This window comes from Rousettus aegyptiacus, unplaced genomic scaffold (genome assembly GCF_014176215.1).
Source record: "Rousettus aegyptiacus isolate mRouAeg1 unplaced genomic scaffold, mRouAeg1.p scaffold_m13_p_2, whole genome shotgun sequence".
NCBI lineage: Eukaryota > Metazoa > Chordata > Mammalia > Chiroptera > Pteropodidae > Rousettus > Rousettus aegyptiacus.
In genome coordinates this window covers 49,942,220-49,963,125 of record NW_023416295.1, presented here as the reverse complement: position 1 = coordinate 49,963,125, position 20,906 = coordinate 49,942,220, and the positions used below count along the sequence as shown (strand labels likewise).

The 20,906-nt window shown below is 34.9% G+C and overlaps 1 protein-coding gene and 1 pseudogene across 2 annotated transcripts in view; one reads left to right on the top strand and one right to left on the bottom strand.

Annotated features, from left to right (window-relative positions):
• CERS6 (ceramide synthase 6) overlaps positions 1–20,906 on the top strand; it is a 265,827-nt gene that overhangs the window by 67,955 nt on the left and 176,966 nt on the right. For both annotated transcript variants that reach the window (XM_016165374.2, XM_016165375.2), the window contains exons 2-3: positions 8,475–8,580; positions 17,822–17,952. In XM_016165374.2, coding sequence (XP_016020860.1) covers positions 8,475–8,580; positions 17,822–17,952 — 237 coding nt within the window. The remainder of the gene's footprint in view (positions 1–8,474; positions 8,581–17,821; positions 17,953–20,906) is intronic.
• On the bottom strand, positions 7,166–7,284 carry LOC118613931 (annotated as a pseudogene).

Here is a 20,906-nt window from a genome sequence, read left to right as displayed (position 1 = left end):
AATGCTAAAATTCCTCTGATACAATATATCAACTGTTACTTTTCAGATTTTATCCTGTCACATGCTTTATTTTATAGTTATCATTTTAGTATATATAGCAAGCTTTTGAAATTACCATTGTGTTATAAATGTTCATGCTCCACAGTTTATGTAAGAATCCTTTTTAATAGCTATATTATATGAGAGTTTAGGTACTTTAATTTTTTTAAACATTAAACATTGGAGTTACTCTAGGATTTATTTCTCGAATCTCCTCTTATTTATTTACACTCACTGCCCAGGTGATTTCGTTGGCTTTATATGTCATCTGTATGTTGATGACTTCAAATCTGTGTCTAGCCCAGAATGCTCCTAAACTCCAGAATACTACATCCAATTGCTGACTTGACATTACCACTTACAAGCCTAGTAGCCTAATAAGCCTAGCTTCATCCTTACCTGCCTCCCCCTACCCCTCCACCCCCCCACCCCCGCCCCTCAACATAGCTCTGTCCTTCCAGATGCTCAGGCCCAGAACCTCTTGTCATCCTCTATTCCTCTCATGCCATGTTAAGTCCAGAGAATCCCATGGGCCCAAACTTCAAAACAGTTTGCAGGTTTGATCACTGTTCACCACCTCTTTTGCCATCACTCTTTTTTGAGCCACCATCATCTCTTGCTTTGGATAACCGGAGTCACCTCCCAGTTGGCCTTACCACTCCCATCCTTACTCCCTTTCAGTCTGTTCTCAACAGAGGAGCCTGTGGTTCTGTTAAAATAGAAGTCAGTCAGTTAGGTTATCTTAGAGTCCTGCAGCAACTTCCTGCCTCATTCAGGATAAAAACCTAAGTTTTTCAAATAGCCCACAAGGCACGATGGTGTGGTTGCCTGCTACCCTCTGACCCCAAGCACCTTTCTCTTCTCACTTTCACTAACTCTACTCTAGCCTCATTGGCCTTCTTCCTCAGGGTCTTTGCCCTTGGCTGCTATTTCTTCCAGAATGTTCTTTCCCTACTTTTCTTCCTAGTGTATTTTCTTATGTCCTTTAGGAATGTTCTCATTTTCTCAGGAGGCTTCCCTGACCAGTGTATTAAAAATTGCAGCATTGCCCCATTCTTCTTAGCAGGCTTTGTTTTACTCTGTGCTACCTTTCACTATCTGGCATGACATATACCATTTTATTATTATTATTATTTTATCGCCCTCTGCTAGAATGTCAGCTCCATAAAGGCAGGGGTTTTGTTCACTGCTGCATCCCCAACACTTAGATCAGGGCTGGCACGTCATGGTGCTCAATGAGTCATTTGTTAGTGAATCACTAAGCTATTTACCATTTTTCTGTATTATAAATAATGATGCATGAAAATCTTTCCATTTATGGCTTTTTGTTTCCTTTGACAGATTTCCTTAAATATATACTGAAAAATAAGTATACTGAATTAAAGTGTATGACCATATCACAAATATTTTAACAATGCTTTTTTAATCAACTTATCTTTTATTGTTTTAGGGAAAGGGAAAATTTTTCTTTTTATAAGTAGGTTATGTTAGGACCGACAGGGTCTAAATCTTGTCTAAGCTATTACTTTAAGACTGTGGACAGATTCTTTAACTTCTTTGAAATTTGCTGTATATTTTTAAATAAATGGGTACTATTCTCATAAGTTTAAAATTTATAATACTTACCAAGACCTTGGCCATAGTACCTCCATTCCTGATGAATGTTGGAGTCTGGCAGTTGAAGTTCTATAGTCAAGCAATGCATGATTCCATCGCTTCTCCCCATTCCTTCTTTCTCCAGTGTTCGCTTATCCATACTTAGGTTTCTTTCCCATAGAGTCTGGCGTGAGATGCATGTTATTTCTCATAATCAGATTTAAGTATTTCATCTGTTATTAAATTGTGGTGATTTAATACAAAGACTTTCCAGGTAGTTTTGTATTTACCAATATATTTGTACTTGAAGATTTAAGTTCCCTTCGGTTTGGTTTCCTTTCAGCTTAAAGAACTTCCTTTAGTTATCTTGAAGTAGGGGTCTGGTGGCAGATTCCTTAGTTTTCTTTATACCTTCATTCTTTGAAGGATAATTTTGTTGGACATAGAATTTTGGTGTGACAGGTCCTCTTGTTTTTGGTTTTGTTTTGCTTCCAGCATTTTAGAGATATCGTTTAACTGTCATTGAGCCTCCGTAATGTCTGATGGGAAGGAAGTTCCTTGTCTTTCAAATTATTGTTCTTTGTAAATAATGTGCCATTTTTTCTGGTGGCTTTTAATATTTTCTTTTTATCTTTTGTTTGACTATGATTTATCTAGGTTTTCCTCTTTTTGGACTTCCCATTTTTGGAATTCTTGAGCTTCTTGAATCTATATGTTTATGTCTTTTATCAGATTTGGAAAGTTGTAGACTATTGTTTCTTCTAATATTTTCTTTCTCTTCCCCTCTCTGTTTTCCTGGAACTCCAATTACCCATATGTAAGCCTTTCGAAATTGTTCCGCAAGTCCTCGTATCCCGTTTCTTTCTTTTTTATTTTTTTCAGATTGCATAGTTTATATTGACTTATCTTTAAGTTCACTGGACGTCTTTGCATGTCTTTTCCCCTAGAACTGGGTCATATTTTTCTCTGTCTTCATCAACGTATTCGATTATATCCTAGTCACTCTCCGATATTTCAGATTCCTTCCCTGATTCCAAGCAGCTACAAAGAGAGTTTGTTTTCCTATAGAAGTTTTACCTGCTGCTGCGATTGTCTGATCTCAGAGCAGAGCTGCAAAGTAAATATATAAATAAATCAACAGACAGGGAGTTCGCTCTCTGCTGGTTTCCTGCTTCAATTTTTGACTCACTTTCAAAGTCTGCTTGCTTTTTTCAGTCTCCAGAGCTCCCAGGTAGTTCTGTTTTGTTTTTGGGTGGTTGGTATGTTGTGCAGAATTTTTTGAGATGAAAAACCAATTTATTAGGACTTCATTTCTCCATGTCAAAAGGAGAATGCCCCTTCTAATTATTTTTTTAATTGAAATCTTTATTGAGACAGTGGTAGACTCACGTATAGTTATAAGAAGTAATACACTAGAAGTAATACACAAAGGACCCTTTACCCAGTTTCCTCCAATGGTAATATTTTGTAAAATTGTAGTATATCACAACCAGGATATTGACACTGATACAAGCTGTTGTATCCTCAGTTATACTTCTATTTGTGTGTGTGTGTGTGTGCGCGCGCGCGCGCGCGTATGTGTGTGTGTGTGTGTGTGTGTGAGAGAGAGAGAGAGAGAGAGAGAGAGAGAGAGAGAGCGCTTTAAGTCTATACAATTTTATCACATGTGTAGGTTTCTGTATCCACCACCACAGCCTTCCAATTATTTTGAAAAGTGTAGGAAATGCTGGAGTTAAAAAGGACTAAGTCTCTGGCCATGCTTCTCATTAAAGATGATTACATAGTATTAAGCAATTAGAACTGACATGTACCCTGTAAACATTTATTTTTTATTAATCTCCTTTCCCATACTGTAGACATGTTTGAGTACAAGAATCAGTTCCTTTTTTGTGTATACTTTTAGCCACCTTACAGCCCAGAGCTTACCTCACTGCTCTATGCAGAGATGTTCAATTCTTGCTAAAACTACAAATACATGGTGTTAATAAGAATGAAAAAGTAGGAATGTTTTAAGTGTTTTCTTTGCTTTTAAATTGAAACCAATATTTCCTAAAGCTTATATCCTTATTGCATTAACTTTCAAAAGGTATGTTATACTACATAAAAGTACTTTATGGATGTTTGATCTTTTGAAGGTGGTGTTGCTGCCTTTGATAAAAAAGTAATTAGGTGAGCATTTCCAGGTAGAGGTAGTCTTCAAGCTTGAAAAACATATTTTCTTTCAACTATTATATTTGTAGGTACTCTACCCCATCCTCCATTTCTCTCTCTGTCTCCCTCTCTCTTTTAAGACAAGCCTTGTGAAAGACAGTTTTTCTGAATTTCTATGAGAGCCAGCCTTAAAGAACAAAAAAAAATCCATCTTTTCTTTAATGGACCGTGACTGTAGGTGGTTGTGTCATAGGCTTTATTTGGTGTCTAATATACTCTCAGAAAAAAGGAAATGCCAGTAGTGATTCACAAATTCTTTGGAGAATAAATACAAATAAGATTTCTGTATTTTCATATAATCGGGAGTATTATTAGGAAGATAAAAATTATACTTTTTTTCTTTCTCTCAGGTGAGATTTGAAATTGTTTTCTCCTTATCTTGTGAAATTTTTTAAATCTTGTAAATTAGGTGTTTGGCTGTCTGTTCTAGATAAGTTGAAAAGAGAATGCCTGGTGAGAGGTTGGTGGAGCCCACACAAGTGTTCTATGGACAGCCTTGACTTCATAGGGACAACGGGAATTTTAGAAATGGCTTCTAGTATTATAGTGGTCAGCCTTCTACTTTATGAGTCCCATATGAACATCCTCAGTAGATGCTGGTATTCAAGGGAGTTAAAATGCACAGCCTCAATGGAAAAGATAGGAAGGGCACCGGCATTGAATTTTGGCTGATTTGTTCATTCATTCATTCATTCATTCATTCATTCATCAAATGTTCATTGAGTGTCCACAGTATGCCAGGCATGTGCATAAAAAATTCTATAACATGATAGTTTGCCTCAAAGGATTTTTGTAGGTTTTGAGTATCCCCACCATGAGCCATGTAAGCTGTAAAGAGCTTCAGTCTTTAAATTGAGTTAAATTCTGTTAAATTTGTCTGTCATTCCTTACACCACACCCCTTCCCACAAATCCTCAGAATTTAGGATTTAGCCCGGCCAGTAAATCAAGATGGGAAGCTGATGATAACATTGATCTTCCTGAGAAAGAAATATGTCATCTTTTGCTTCCCTTCCCCTGGAGGCAGAGGCTATTGGCCTCTCTGACTCTGTGAAGTAGGTGTGATGATAATCCTGCCTCATCTGGCTGGGGGAGGATTAAATGAGTTTGTATTTTGGGCTCTAGAGATGGGGGCTTTCATGAAGGCCATTCCTGCCTTCTTAGAGGTCGCACACATGAATAGAGACACATATGTTCATACCAACTACTCTGTGGTGAGGGTGGACGCAGCGCCCTAGAGGGCCATGAAGATGACTAGAGGAGCTGGAAAGGTTTGAGTCCTGAGAGAAGACCAGGTATGGGTGAGCTTGGATGCTGATGGCATTGCCGGTGTGAACTCAGTGTGGACCCACAATAGGCCTGCCGCTCGATGATGAGGGTCACTACAATTTATTGTTCGAATGGGGATACTTGAAAAATTTCTGTGGCAAAATATCAAATAGGGACACTTCTGTTAGAAAGGTGGACCATTCATCATGATGCAGGGACGAGCAGACCAAAACAGGTGCTTACTCTGCATGATTCCATTGTCTTTTTTGGTTGCATGCCTTGGTTTCTGGTCTCTTCTTCTTTGCTTGGTATTTTTAAAACTTGTTGGATACACATAGCTTGGCACAATGTAACTGAAGCTGAGTAGGTTCCTCGGCCCAGAGAAACTCTGATGATGTGTAAATGCTATGGTACCAAACCGTATACACGGCTTACGTCAAAGATTTTAGACACAGAGACCATGTGACATTGTTTTAACATACATTAAATGTTTAACATGGTTAAATACATGTATTTGTATACACACAATTTATATACACATGTAATAATTATTATTGTTATAAATTTTTCCGTATGAGGGTATTGAGGCACAGAGAGATTAATTTCTGCAGGTAGGGCTCCACAGCCATATAGTAGCAGAGATGATTCCCACATTAGCCTTTGGACAGTGCTTTAAAAATCTGTTCGCTGAGGATGATATTAATTTGTTAATTTTGGTTATTCAAATCTGATAAGTTTTCTGATCGAAGAGTATGGCTTCTTCAAGATGCTATTTCATTAGTTCTTGAAAAGAGATTTTTTGTTAGTTCTTTGGAGAAGTTTTTAAAAGGGAATTTGAAGCTTAAAAAGAGATGAGAGAGAGGTGTAAAAAACATGATATTGTGTAGTAGATACTGAAAACCTTTTTGAATGCTTTTGTAAGTTGCTGGAGGATGATAGCCAAGGTGAGGAAGTTGCTTTTGAAGAGATGCTGCAGAGTGACTTCCTTGACTCTCCTGCTGCGTTGTGATGGTACCGCAAAGAAAGTCTGTTAACTTGTCAGCAGCAATCAAAACAACTATAGCAACAGTGAAAACATGTTTACTGAATGTAGCCAGTTGATCGCATTTCTTGACCCCCTCCTGTGTTTGCCCAGGCATTGTCATGGCATATAGAGATGAAATGGTCAGCATCTGCACTTAGAAACTTCACTCTTTAGAAGAAGAAAGAAGACCATGTACAAGATCAGGAGGATGTTACAAGGATGACAATAAATTCCAAAAAAGAATTTGAACACAGTGTTTCAAAAGTTCTGGGAATGGGGAAGATGAGAGAAGGCTGGGGGAAAAAATCTGACAGGGAAGAGTAGAAGAAAACCGCTGGAACAGTTGACTTTGGTTTTAACACCTAATTCATTTTGTTATATTGCTCCTCCCTTTTCACTTTTGCCAGACATCATGTTTTTACAGACCCCTCATTATATCTTATGATGAAGAAGCAGATAACTACAAAGCAGGAAACATGGTCAAGGAAACAGGTCCTGGACTCTCCTCCTGTCATTCCCCATCAAACTCCGTCTCTTTCGCCAACTAGTTAAAGCCATAGCACTATGAGTACTAGTCATGGTAAAGACTCAGAGTCATTAAGAAAAAGTCATACTTCTCTTTAAGAAGGTAGGGACATAGGTAATATGTCTGGGAAAATTTTACATTCAAAAAGATTGAGTGCAAAAGTTTGAGAAAACTTTAGTTTCTAGAAGATATATGTATTAGGAAAGAGTAGTTATTCTTTCTTTCTAACTTTGTCCCAGAGAGCCCAGTGAACAAGTATTGTATTGCATTTTCTATATACATTTTTCTGGATTAGGCTTGTATGTGCAGTATTTTATTTTATTTCATTTCATTTCGTTTTATTTAAATTAATTTTAATTTAATTTAATTTAATTTAATTTAATTTAATTTAATTTATTTTATTTATTTTTTAATTTATTTTTTAGGTGAGACAACCCTTGGTTGACCTTATAGATTGCAAGAACCTTGACAGCTTAGAATCCCTTATTTTTTAAATTTTTATATCTACAGCACCTGGTCTTCCTAGGTGGTCTCCCATCCAAATACTAACCAGGCCCAAACCTGCTTAGCTTCTGAGATCACACGTGATAGAGAGTGTTCAGGGTAGCATGGCCATAGACTGCAGTGTTTTATTTCCCTGTTTGAATAAATTTCTTCTTCTCTTTTACTTGAAATAGGACTCAGAAGGATATTATGTGGTACTGTAAATGTAAACTTCAATAGTCCCACTTAAAAAAATTTTTTTTCTTTGTTTACTTTTTTACTCTAATCTTGTCAACTGTTGTTTAAAACACTTCATCTAAGATTTTCTTATAATCTGTTTTGTACATTTGTGCCTTTGGCCAACATTAAATTAATTTGGGTGATGCTTTCATATTATATTATTTTGTATTAGAAAATGTTACATGTCACTACTGAAAAGGAACATTGACAGAACCCTATTTCTTTAATATTTAGTCTAAAACAACTCTTCAAGTTGTAGATACTTTATCTTTTCAAAAAAGTTTTAGACACATCACCATACCTTTGGGCCTCATGCCCTCTGCTTCTGCTTACCCACCGTTTATACCTCATTCTCACATCAGACATGACTAGAAATGAAGCTCAGTCTTCCCATTCTTCTAGACATGGTCATGTGCTTAGGCTAAAAACAGTGCAGCTGATACTCATAATCACTTCAGACTTTTCAGCTTGTATGGGACATCATACTGCTTGACATCCTTCATTACTCCTTCTGAGAAAGAAGCCAACGGTCGCAAAGCAGAAAATTTTAAGAAGCCATAAAGAATTGGAGCTGAATATAGCACACTTTGATTATAGAGACAAAAATGGACAACTTTATGACTGGGGTGATCAGAAACACACTCTCTGCATGTGTAATCAGATGCTTAGTAAACATTTTCTCATTGTAAAAATAAAACAAGATTATTGCTAGTCAGGTGTTAGTAAAATGACTGTAAATAATGCCATTTCAAAATCATGGTTCATTTTGTTTATGTATCTCACTTATATGCTTATGTTTGCATTCCACAGTCTATCTGTTCTGTCTTATTTGAACTTGAGGATCAAGAGATTTAAATGTTTTAAAAGATTTTTTTTTTTTTTTTTTTTTTTACTGTTACTGTTGGGGAGCTAAAGGAGAGAAAAAAAGTTAAATCTGTTTTATAGCTCCTGACATATGAATGTTGGCAGTGTTCACCCATGAAATCCTATCAGCACTCTGTTGGGATAATTGAATAATATGTAACTGGTGGCAGTAAGAACGGCTATAGAAAGAATAACTTACAATTTTTTTTTTTTTTTTTTTTAGGTTTGTGGCCAAACCATGTGCCATAGCCCTCAACATCCAGGCCAGTGGACCACAAATTGCCCAGCCAAATGCCATTCTGGAAAAGGTCTTTACTGCAATTACAAAGGTATGATTCTCCTTTTCTGGAATGTGAATTGCCATGACTACCATTCTCAATCTGAAATCTTTCAATCCCTTCTCTCCTAGGTCTGAGAACTAACTTTTGCCCAGCTACATGCTAGACAGTGTGCTTTTGGAAAGCACACAAGTGCTGTGGCTAGATCAAAATGCGAAGAAGCTGAATAAGTGTGGGCATGTTTGAGACCTATTTATTTACTTTCAGATTGATTTCAGAAGCTTGTTTGTGAAGAGCAGTGTAATTCGATTCGTGGTTAGTCTAACTCTGTGCCTTTTTTAATCTCACATGAAATGAACAGTACATGTAACAGTTGGATGGGACTTTGTGGAGGTGACTGGGTAGAGCTGAGTAATATAACTAATGTATATGTATGTGAATAAAAGTTCCTGTTTGCGTACAGCACTGTTTATGTTCTAGCAATTGTGATACTTAGGAAATTATGAACAAAAAGGGAATAATTGGAGGGAAGAAGAGTTGTAACATCAAGGAATGGAGAACAAGGGTCAGGAGAATTACGTTATAAATTCACTGTGAAGGAAGTAGGAGAGGAGACAATCACTCTAGTGAGAGTTAAGGTCCAAACTAGGAGTGGGAAGAGGAGAGCACGGGAAGGAGAAGAGATAGGGAAAGATTTCCTCCCCCTCCCCCAGCTGATATCTCCTTAAGAACAAAAAGGAGAGGAGAAAGACAGAAGTCAGACATTCTTCATCTAGAGCCATGAGAAGATAACACAAATCACAGCATCCAAATATCTCATCCTCACTCATAGATCTCTCATATCTTACTCTTGCATGGACAAAAAGTAGAAAAGAAGTGTGTCATTCTATGAGAATTTTTATGTGTTTGTATAATAAATGGTTAGTTTGTGTGTATAATAAATGGTTCCCTCTTTTATTTTTCCTGGGAAAATTACTAAGTCTTCTGAGATGTGATTTGACAATGTTAAGAAAATTTTATTCCTTTTTTGGTATTTGTGTTGCCAGCCATTTGCATCACTTGTCTCTTATCTTAGAACTATTAATTCAAATATTCAAATATTTTTGTTTATTCAATGTCTTCATTTCTGCCAAAATTCTCTAGGGTTTTCCCTTCTCTCCTTTTAAAAATAGTGCTTTTTCTGGAAAAGTGGAAGAAAGCACCAGGTGTTTTATATATTTGCTAGGAAGAAGAGAAGAATGAATGGAATTTTAGGAAAATCTCTTCTGATAGTTTTAGATTGTCAGGTTCTAACCAGAAAGGACACATATCCTATGGTATTTAAAGGAAAAAAAAATATTAAGAAAAAACTTGTACTACATTTTCACTTAACACGTCAATTTACTGCATTGAACTTCCCCCCTGACCCCTAAAAAAGCAGATGTGTAAGGACTTATAAGCATCATTTCTTAATGTGATTACAACATTTTTACCTTGGGAACTACTCTAAACACATTATAAAATGGATTTTCTACTCAAATGTTAATACCTCCTTTTAGCAATGCTGCAGTGGAGATTTTATTTCCTTTGCCTTATGTTTATTATAGTTACTGGAGAAATTTCCTCTATAAAAATAATAAAAGGATTTTACAGCCAGGTCGACTGCTCTGGAGAATATTTGCTTCTAGCTAATTTTAATGATCATATTCTCTTAGTTTCCAAGGTGATTCTTTTGGAAGTTTTTACATCATTAAAGCAGAGACTTCATGTTTTAAATATAAATGCAGCAAAGGTTATAACCATTTTTCCTTGAATTATTTGTTGTTCTCCAGTGTTTTTTGTGATATGAGAAAGTAACAGGCCGATTGACCAGAATAGAAGTAGCAACACTTAGAGAGTTTGAACAGTGTCTTATGTGTTTGAGTGATCATCCAGAGTCTTGCCCTTGACCATAGTTCCAGGTCAAGGGTATATATTATCTTTTTGGGATTCTCTGCCATATTCCAACAGCTTCGCTTTTCTAATCAAATCAATTCTTGAGCCGTTGTAAAAAGAATATATATGTCAACTATGAAAATGAGTTTTCTGATCCAGAGAAATCATATCATAATCGATTTTTGGTATGTTTCACTGTATTTTAAAATTTATATGCAAACTATATAATTTGCTTTCTCTCATTTTCTTCTCATGCCTATCCCCATTCTTTCCTTTTTACCTCCCTTTTCCCTCTTAGTACTGGTTGTGATTATTAAAATTAACCTAGGTATTTCTGGTATAAAAATGTCTCTATAAGTCAGCATAATCCATTTCTTTCCATGGAAACATTTTAAAAGGACAAAAAAAAAACCCCAAACCCCTATGGAGTACAGTTAAGAAAACAAAGCACTAAAATTATGCATACACACACCCAAAAAGGAAAATCGCACAAACTTTATTTTTGGCAAACTAGGAGATACGTATCTCTATATTTCAAAAAATATATAAAGGCTAACAAAAGACACTTGGGGTTAGTCAGAAGCCAAGTAGCAGGAAGTGAACAGCATGAATGTTTGAGGGCCCAGTGAGGGTAGATTTTAGAAAGCCAACAAAGACAGCTCCTGAAGGGAAGACAAAAGCTCTATCCACTGCTTACAACAGCAAGTACAGGAACTGGTGAGCAAGGCTGGTAGATGTCCTTTGGACTCAGTTTAATTCAGAAAGGTGGAAGAAGCACATAGAAAACCACACAGATGGCACATTTTCAGGAGTTGGTCTGTCTTGGTGGCAGCTAAACTGCAAAAGCCCCCTCCTTGCTCCCTGTACTACCAGGAGCTAGTCAAGAAAATCCAACTTACTCATTGAGTGATAAAGAAGGAACACACACAGCATCAAAGACAAGGGAAGGAAAGTGTTAGTAAACATTTATTAACAAAAAATTGTCACTAGAAAAGTAAGTCCACATGGTGAATGAAATTGTTATTAAATATTTTACCATGAGTAAAAACAATTACAAGAACTCTGTGAAGGAAGAACACAAAAAAGAAATATAACACCTAAAGAAAAAATTAGTTGGTCAATAGGAGGAGATGAAATGTTCAGGAAAAAAGTGCTAAAATTATCACAGAAATGATACGTTCAGGAAAAAAGTGCTAAAATTATCACAGAAATGAAGACAAAACTGAGAAGAACATGGAACACACTAGACTTTGCAGAAACCTCAGTGAGAAACATGGGAAATAGAAATAATAAAACCAAATTAAATGAACAAAAAAGAGATACAAATAGATATATGGACTAAGCAGATACAGCATTTGCATAACTGAAATCCTTAGAGAAAAGCAAGGTAAAATATTAAAAGATATAATTAAAGAAAATTTTTATAAAACAAATGAAGATTTATTTTACCGTTAATAGAAATATAATAAAAAAATTTAGCCAAGAAGGTCAATAGCAAAGCTTATGTTATTAAAATTGTTAGAGCTGAAAAATAAAATAATTTTTGAGCAGCCAAGCAAAAACTCAAGTCACTTATTTAGGGAAAAACATCAGCATGACTTTAATTCTCTATAGCAACATTCAAAAGAATAGCATTTTCAATATTTTCAAGGAAAATGTGAACTAAGAATTTTATATTTAGGCAAATTGTTTGTGCTCTGTAAAGGCCAAAGACAAACAGATTTGAACATGCAAAAATTTGGGGGAATTGTTCTCATGAATTATTTCTGAAGAAACCATTATAATCATTAATTTCAGCTGACCAAGAGATTACTGGGAATGTTAGTGGGTTTTGAATACATTTAAACTGTAGAACTAAGAAAGAAATGTAAAGGTTAGGATGGCAGAACAGAATGTAAACATTATATGCTCTCACAGTGTAGAAATGATACAACTAACAATAATTGAGAGGGGAAGGGGAAAGAAAATGAGAGGCAGAATAAATTTACTAATTACATAATCTCTAGTAGCTAGAAGACAAATAATATTAGTTTAAGCAGCCAAATCAAGTAATAGATGTACAAGCCTATTTAACAATACAAGAGTAAACTCTAAGAGAGATAATATTATTGATTAATGTTAGGCTGAGAAGGAAGAGGAAATATACTAGTTTTAAATATAGCTTATATAAAATTATTTTTAACTGAAAACAATAGGAGAGTATTAACATATGGATAATCACTAGAACAAAAATTGCCCACAAAAAAGAAGGAAAATAAAACACAATGTATTTGCTTTGTTAAAGTTAATTTTTTTAAAACAATCAAAATAGAAAGCATACTATAATTGAAAGAACTATAAACAAACCGATCAGTTATATCAATACATGTAAAGGAGTTTGACTCATCTAATAAAAAATAATTCAGGTTTAAGTCATATGCTTATAAGAGATACCTTAAGATAAAATAATTACAAATATTGAAAGTAAGCATACTAGGTATACAGGTAAATATAAATAATGGAAATTAAGGTTTCTGTTTTTATATAAAAGTGGAATTAAGGACAGAAAGAATGAATGAAATGTAAAATTGGCTTTTTATTGCCAAAGGATATGATTCACAGTAAAGATAAAATAGTTATGAATATATATGCATTGATTATGATTGTATCCATATAATCATAAAAAAGAATGAATGAAGGAACAATAGTAAGAAATTTTAATTTACCTCTCAGTCATGACAGATTAAGTGAATAAAATATAAAATGAGATATAGAAATTTTAAGAAACAATTAATGAGGAAGACCTAGGGTACATTTAGAACCCTCTATTCTGAATATAGAGACTGTACTTTTTTTTCAAGTACCTGTTAAATATTTACAAAAATAAGCTTTAATTATATACAAAACTATAATGATTTTCAAAATAGGCACAATTTAATAATATTCGAAATCAGAAAATAGAAAGGCTCTTGCTTTCTCAATCAACACTTCAGGGAAATAAAATTTCAGAATATTAAGAAAACAGTGTTGCTGAAAGTACTACTTATATGTATTATACCAAAGCAGTGCTCAGATGAAAACTCATGGGTATATAAAAAAAAGTTAACCACTTACTTAAACATTAGAAAAAGAACAACAAAATAAATGACATCAAGCAGAAGGAAGCAATTAATAAGGATAAATCCAGAAAATGAGTTAGCAAATTATAGAATTTATAATTAATTAAAAAGTACCTTGATGTTTATTTTTTTTTTACAAAAAGCCCAATCAAGAAAAACACAAAGCACGAATTTACAACATAATGATCAACAACATAATAATCAATAATCATAGAAACAGAGGAGAATAAAATGGATATATTTCTATTAACATGTCAAATAAAATATAAAATATCAAGTAAATTATAGTTGGTATATTATATTTTCCTATAATGGTTTCATAAATATATATATATATATATATATATATATATATATATATATATATATATCGAAGAGCTAAACTGCAAAAAATTAGTAGGCTCTCACAAGAAAATTTTAACACACTCTTAAAGAGCAGATAATTCCAGTGCCATTTTAAACTACACCAAAGTATAGAAAACTAAGAAAATCATCCAAATTCTCTTTTTATGTAGCTGTAAATCATTAATATCAAAGTCTGACAAAGATTTCACCCAAAAATAAGACTAGAGACTTACTGTACTTGTTGAAATATCTCAAATAAAAAATTAGGAATCACAACTTAGCAGCACATGAAAGAATTACTCATCATCACCAATAGGGTTTATTTTAGAAATGCAAAGCCTTCCCTATATTCAATATTTAAAAAATCTGTATAATTCATCACATTAATTGATCTAAGAAAAAGTACAATATCATCTCCATGGTTATTGAAATCTAGCATCATTTTGATTAAAGTAAAATTAACTAGGGAAAAATGGTTTCCTTCAGGTGATAAGTACATTTGTATATCAGTCCCAAGCCCTGGCCTCTTGCTTAATGGGAAACAAAGGAGTATTCCAACTATAAAACAGATAAGAATGTTTATCACCGCTGTTCTACATTGTACTAAGTGTTTCAATGAATTAGCAAATACATTAAAAGAAAGAAAATAAAGACATAAAAATTAGAAAAGAGGAGGTAAAGCTATTGCTATGTTAAGATTTATTCATTCATTCAAGAAGTATTGAGTCTCTACTAAATTCTAGGTACTGGTGAAAACAAGATACTAAAAATTTCCTTTATAGAGTTTACATTACAGTAATATTGCTATTATATGACTGTACACCCAGAAAATTAAGAGAATCAAGTGAAAAACTATAACAAACAATATGAAATGTTAGCACAAAATTAGTAACCACATATATATGCAAACAATAAGCAGTTAGAAGATATAAGAAAATTACTTGTTTATAATAGAAACCAAGAATATAATATTACTTGTTTATAATAGAAACCAAGAATATAATATCTTTAGGAATCAATGTAGCAAGGATGTACAAGTTATGTGAGAATTTCAAACACTGTTGAAAGACATAGAAGACAAATTGAATAAAGATATCAATTCACTCTGTTAATTTAAGAATTTAGTATAATCTCATTAATAATACCAACAGGTATTCTTGTTCAGTCATTTGTTTATTTTGAAACTAGGCAAGCTAATTCGGAGGTTCATAAAGAAGTAATGATTTCTGAGTAATCCAACTGGCATAAATATAATAGAACAATGGAAGGCTAGATTTAACTTCTCAAGGGGAAAAGATTAATGATGGTATTGGGCTGTCTGGGTAGCCATTTGGGAAGAAAGTTAGATTCATACCTCCTGTTGTATACCAGGATATATTCCAAACGCACTTACGATTGAATGTAAAAATCAAAACTGTAAATGTGGGAGAATTTCTTGATGATTTGAAATAGGGCTTTTCTAATTCTGACCTCGGATTCAGAAACTATAATGGAAAAGACTGATAAATTCAAATATGTTTTTTAAAAAACTCATGTGAGTAAAAAACGAGATAAAAACACCATAAGCCAATTTTAAATACAAATGACACATTGGTGCAAAGTATGCAATCTGTGGTATAAACAGTTCTAATCACTGTAATAAGTGAAGAAATTCTACAAGTCAGTATAGAAAATACCTATAAATCAAGAAAAAATAGACAACAGATATGAAAGGGCTTTTTATAAAAAGGAAATATGGGTGTTTTTAAGACACATGAAAAGATGCTTCTCTCATTAAAAAGGAAATTTAATTAAAAATATACTGAGATGCAACTTTTTACATATCAGACTGGAAAAAAATTGAGAAGTCTGATAACATACTCTGTTGATAAGGATTTGGGAGATTAACATTCTTGCTTGTGAGAGGATAAGTTGGTAAAATCATTAGTGAGAATAACTTTTCAATATCTAAATAAATTGCAAAAGCATAAACAGTTTGCTCTCCAACATTCATTTCCAGGAATTTATCCCAGTATATTAAATGGCCTGTATAAAATGACCCATGACAAGGTTATTTATTGCAGCATTGTTTATAGTAGTAGAATTGGGGGAGCTACCTAAATGTCCATTAATAATGGAGTAGATAAGTGAATTATGGCATATCTTTACAGTTCTATAAAAGTAGGGTATTCTGTATATTTTGATATGAAAATATTCCAAGATACGTTATAAAGTAAAAAACCCAAAGCTCAGAAAGATATATGTAGCGTGCAACCATTTATGTGACAAGGAGGAATATAGAAATATATATTCAAATTTGCTTATATTTGCATAGAATACTTGGAAAGAATCTGATTTAATGATTGGTTACCTGGTAGGAAGCGGAGAGTAGGAACTAAGAGAGTAGGAACAAAGTAGAAAGGTGAAACTTTGGATAATTTTTAATTTGTGAACCATGTGAATGTTTTACCTATTTCATAAACTTAGAGAACAAATGAAAATGAAAAAGGAATTCCTCTAGGCAAATGGTATAGCCAAAGTATATTTTAGGCTGTGGATTTTCTCTTTCTCATATTTTTTAATTAAGAGAGATGCAAAAGGAGAGTGTAGATAGTGTCATGATGACTAAAAAAAGAAAAAGAAAAAAGAAAACACCTCCAAGTACACGCCTTACTTAAAGTTAGCAAACAACCTTTACTGACACAAGCTCAGCACATTTTGTAACCTCAGTCATAACACTAAGGCCATTGGCTGTGTTTCTTGTGTGTGCAACACCTTGAATTGAGAAAGATACTTTAAAAAAGGTGCCATGTAAACCATCTACCCTTACAGCTTGAAACTTGAAAGCTGGTCAGCATGTCTGTGTACCCCATTTTTGGTTGTTTTTTATGATCATTAAAATCTTAATATCAAAACAATGGTAGAATAAAGACTAGAACTAACATAGCTTTCTTTTGTCGTGTGGCAGGTCCCCTTCACAAAATTGTGGAGGCAGAATGCTCTCTAAGATGCTGAAAACAAAGGAAGGACAGGAAGAGGGAGAACTAATATTTACTGAGTCTTACATGTATTTTTACACTTGGTCCTCACCATCATTCCATTTAGGTGGATAAGTAACCTTTTCTTTAACAGGCAAAGAAACTGAGACTCAGAGGTCATTGGAGCGAGGCATTGAATATCTATGTCTCTTGTCTCCTAATGATACAGAAATGAGAGAGAGAGACAGAACAGTACTATCACTCGGCATAATTAGTGTCTCTTTCCACTTAATGAAGTTTGCATCTTCAAGTAATGCATAGTCCTTGTAGAAGGTTTCATGGGGATCTGGTGAAAGGAATGACCAAAAAAGGTATAGACGAAATGTGTGAAGAATGGAGAGGGAAGAGAAAAAAAGAAAAAAGAGAAACGTATTTTGTAATAGAATTGGTACCCTAGGCTAAGGTGAGGTATTTAGGGGTTAATCGGTGCTTTTTATTATCCCGGTATGTGATAACTGGGAATAGCTACCCGCCCCCCCGCCCCCCCCCCCCCCCCCCCGAGAAAGTGAAATATTTGAATGATAGTACCTCTTTGCAAATTTATCTAGGGTGAACTTTGACCTCTCTGCTATAGACTAGGTTGATCAACTTTGTTTTGAAACTCCTTTTCTCAAAGCCTAAAGCAGGTGACTCAGCCAGTTGGCTATTCAGTTAAATCTTTGTTGCTGGTAAGAAGTGCAAGCATTAGAGCAAAATTCATATTTTTCAATGTTGTTTCACAATAAATAACTTTTCTTGTCATAACTGGTTATTTATGTTCATGTTGTTAATAGAAGCCCAGGTCCTCAGTGGTAAATGTAGAAATCTCAGTAGCAGATAGTAAATACAGAAAGAAAAAAAAAAAACCTCATATGTAGAGTAGGGCAGGTCTGTTTATAGTAAAGATGAAAATGATTTTCCTGGTACCTTGTTTCATAGCATCCTGATGAAAAGAGATTGGAAGGGCTTTCCAAGCAGTTGGACTGGGATGTTCGCAGCATTCAACGCTGGTTTCGACAAAGACGCAACCAGGAGAAGCCAAGCACACTGACGAGGTTCTGTGAGAGCATGTAAGTTGCTATTTTTCTTTTTGAAAGAAAAACCTGTGTAAGTACTCAAAGCATCCCTGAAATGAAAAATAAAGGCTTGGTACAGGCTCCAGCAGCCCCTAAAAAGCATGTCATCTAGTGGAAAAATAGTCCACAAAAACTAGAGGAATAGTAGTTTGTAAAAATTTGTAATTTCCACTTTGGATGCAGTAAATGAAGTTTGCTTCCACATGGAGTTCCTACAAAGTAGGCAGATTACAGGGTCCAAGGTGTTATTTTCAGTCTCCTTTGAAATATAGCACTAAAAGACATTACATTTATAGTTTGAATTTTAATAGAGCAAACTTTGTCACAATGTTGTCTCCATTGATAAAAGCTAAGACACTAGCATATATTATCATAGGGTCATGACAATGTCCTGTGTTCCTGGAGATTTAAGAAATGGCTCTATTACATTCCTTGGTGAGTTTAATGAAGTATTGCTTGAAAGTATAAGATGGAATGAAAATCTCTTCCATGTCTAAAATGTGAACTTTATGGTGTATAAATTATATATCAATAAAGCTGTTAAAAATAATAAAAGACGCACAGAGAACTCTTCCAACACAGTGATATTTTGAAGCAGTAGCACTCAATACATTTATCTCTAGGAAACTTAGAGAAAGAAATATTGAAGCATTGAGCACAAAGGAAAGATTCTGCTTCATTGCTCTGTTTGGTTTTCGTTCTCTGGGATATGACTGTGCTTTTGTCTAACAGTTCTTTCCTTTGGGAACGTTTTCCTGACACCTGGTCATTTAACAATAGCGCCGTGAATGTAGCTTCCTCTATTGCAGGCTCTTTCTATTTAAGGTTAAAGTTACATTTTCAGGTTTAACTTTCACTTACACCAAAAAATTATTTTAGCAATTGTAATCTAAAGGTTAGAGGGAAACCTAATCTTATAGGAGAAATGAGGTGAGAGGCAGAATAATATTGTAAATCCCAGGGCTGGATAAATATGAGGAGCATAAATAGGGTCTTCAGGAGATCAAAATATTTATAAAATGTAGAAAAACAACCTAGTAGATACAATCTGCAAAGCCCTTCTTATAACTGAAGTTAGTGGCTGTTTATGGAAGGATTTATGCATCTGGGCTTCTGCTCAGAAGCTGGAATTGCCTCTTGGCCTGGCCCTGTCACACACCCAAAGGGCCTGGGCTCCATCGTTGAGCTGTGGGTCTGAGCAGGATGAAGTTGGTTTTCAGCACATGTCCACATACTGAAACTCATATGCCATCTTTCCCTCCTCCAACTAACTTCCTTGGTAACTCGGTGTTAGCCCTTTCTATACTATACTGAGTTTACACCAGTTTATGTAGGAATCAGCCACCCGGATCTGGTTAAAATGCAGATTCTGATTCAGCTGGTCTGTGAAGGCAGCTGAAATTGCATTTTTAACAAGTTCCTGGGTGATGCTGCTGGTCCAAGCACTACACTCTGAATAGCAAAGCTCAACATTATCCCAGTGTCTGTGTCTTCTCCCTGGATTCAGCTGACCTTCATCTGCATACCACAATCACTGGATCGTAGTTACAATTAGTTAAAAATATATCTCAGTGATTGCTAAAGGCATGATAATAGGAAGGCACAGTCGGGGGAGGGGGCTCCAAGTAGTGCATAAAGATACCAGTTATGATCTCTTCCCTTAAGAAACTTATGAGAGTGTCAGGGAGATAAGATGTAATATCTGAGTATCTGTGGGTCAATGACAGATATTAAAAAATGCCCAGATATGTGTGCTAGATAATCGGTACGCAGTCAGTAACTAAAGATCAACTGTGGGTTAGCATACACACGGGGGTTGCTGGGATAAGAACTGAGCCAATACCAGTGGCCTTGGGCCTCTCTGTTGCAGAAGACTGTGTAGATGAACTTTGTTTTGAAATTCTCCTCTTCCTTGGCTTCTGGGTTGCCTCCAGATTGTCTCCTGCCTTTGCGAGAGCTTTTGTTTGCATCGTGTATTCTGTACTTTCCCTATGGTCTTTAATGGGCTGCCTCTCCAGATTCAGTCTTCAAGCTCTTATTTCTCTCATTCTACCTTCCATCCTCTGTGTAGAAGTTCTTTCACCAACTTCTGTTAATGCCATGTGTCCAGTGGAGATGTTGCTTCTGAGGCATTGTTGTGCTCTCTCCAACTGAAAACTCCAATTTGCTCACACTTCTGACTTCCTTTTTCTCTTACTGTTTGTATGCCTCCATTCTATTGCAGGCTGGAAACTTAAACAAGGTAGTCACTGAGATCCATTAGTTCTTTGTAAAGCCACTGCTATGGCCCTGATCCTCACTGCTCTCATAGGTTTTGTTATTTATCTCATACTCATAGATATTTTGTTTGTTACAAAAAAAGATTACATTTTCCTCAAATACTATTATCTTTATGGTCTACTTCTTTAAAACCTTACTGAGTTTTCTACAACTGTAGGATAAATATTAGGCTCCTTAGCCTGATAGCTATAGTCTGACCATTATCTATTTAATATCAGTCACCCAAATGACCCCTTCCTTCCAGAGGTCTGTCTTTAGACTGTCTATTATTTGTTCATTCTGTTTTTATTTGCGCTGCGTTCCTAATGTGAAATACCCACGTCCCTCTGCCCTGCCTTTATCCTTTATCCATTCTTCAAACTCCAGGCCCTCTTGAAAATGTGGCATGTCTGTACTTCTTCTGAATTCTTAGGGTCCTTATTATAACTGCTAGTAATTTAATACTGAATCACATGCATCCTTATGTGGTTATTTGTCTTTCCTTAGCTTGTCTATATATTTTCACCCTAATCGTATCATGTGCTTCTTGAGAGCATCTTGTTTTTCTTGCATTCTTCTCAGCCTTTACCACAACATATAGACTCTGCTGAATAAATATTTGTTCTATGACTACATGGTAAGATAGCATTGCTTTGGAAGAATTTGCTAATCTAAGTTGGCATCCTGCC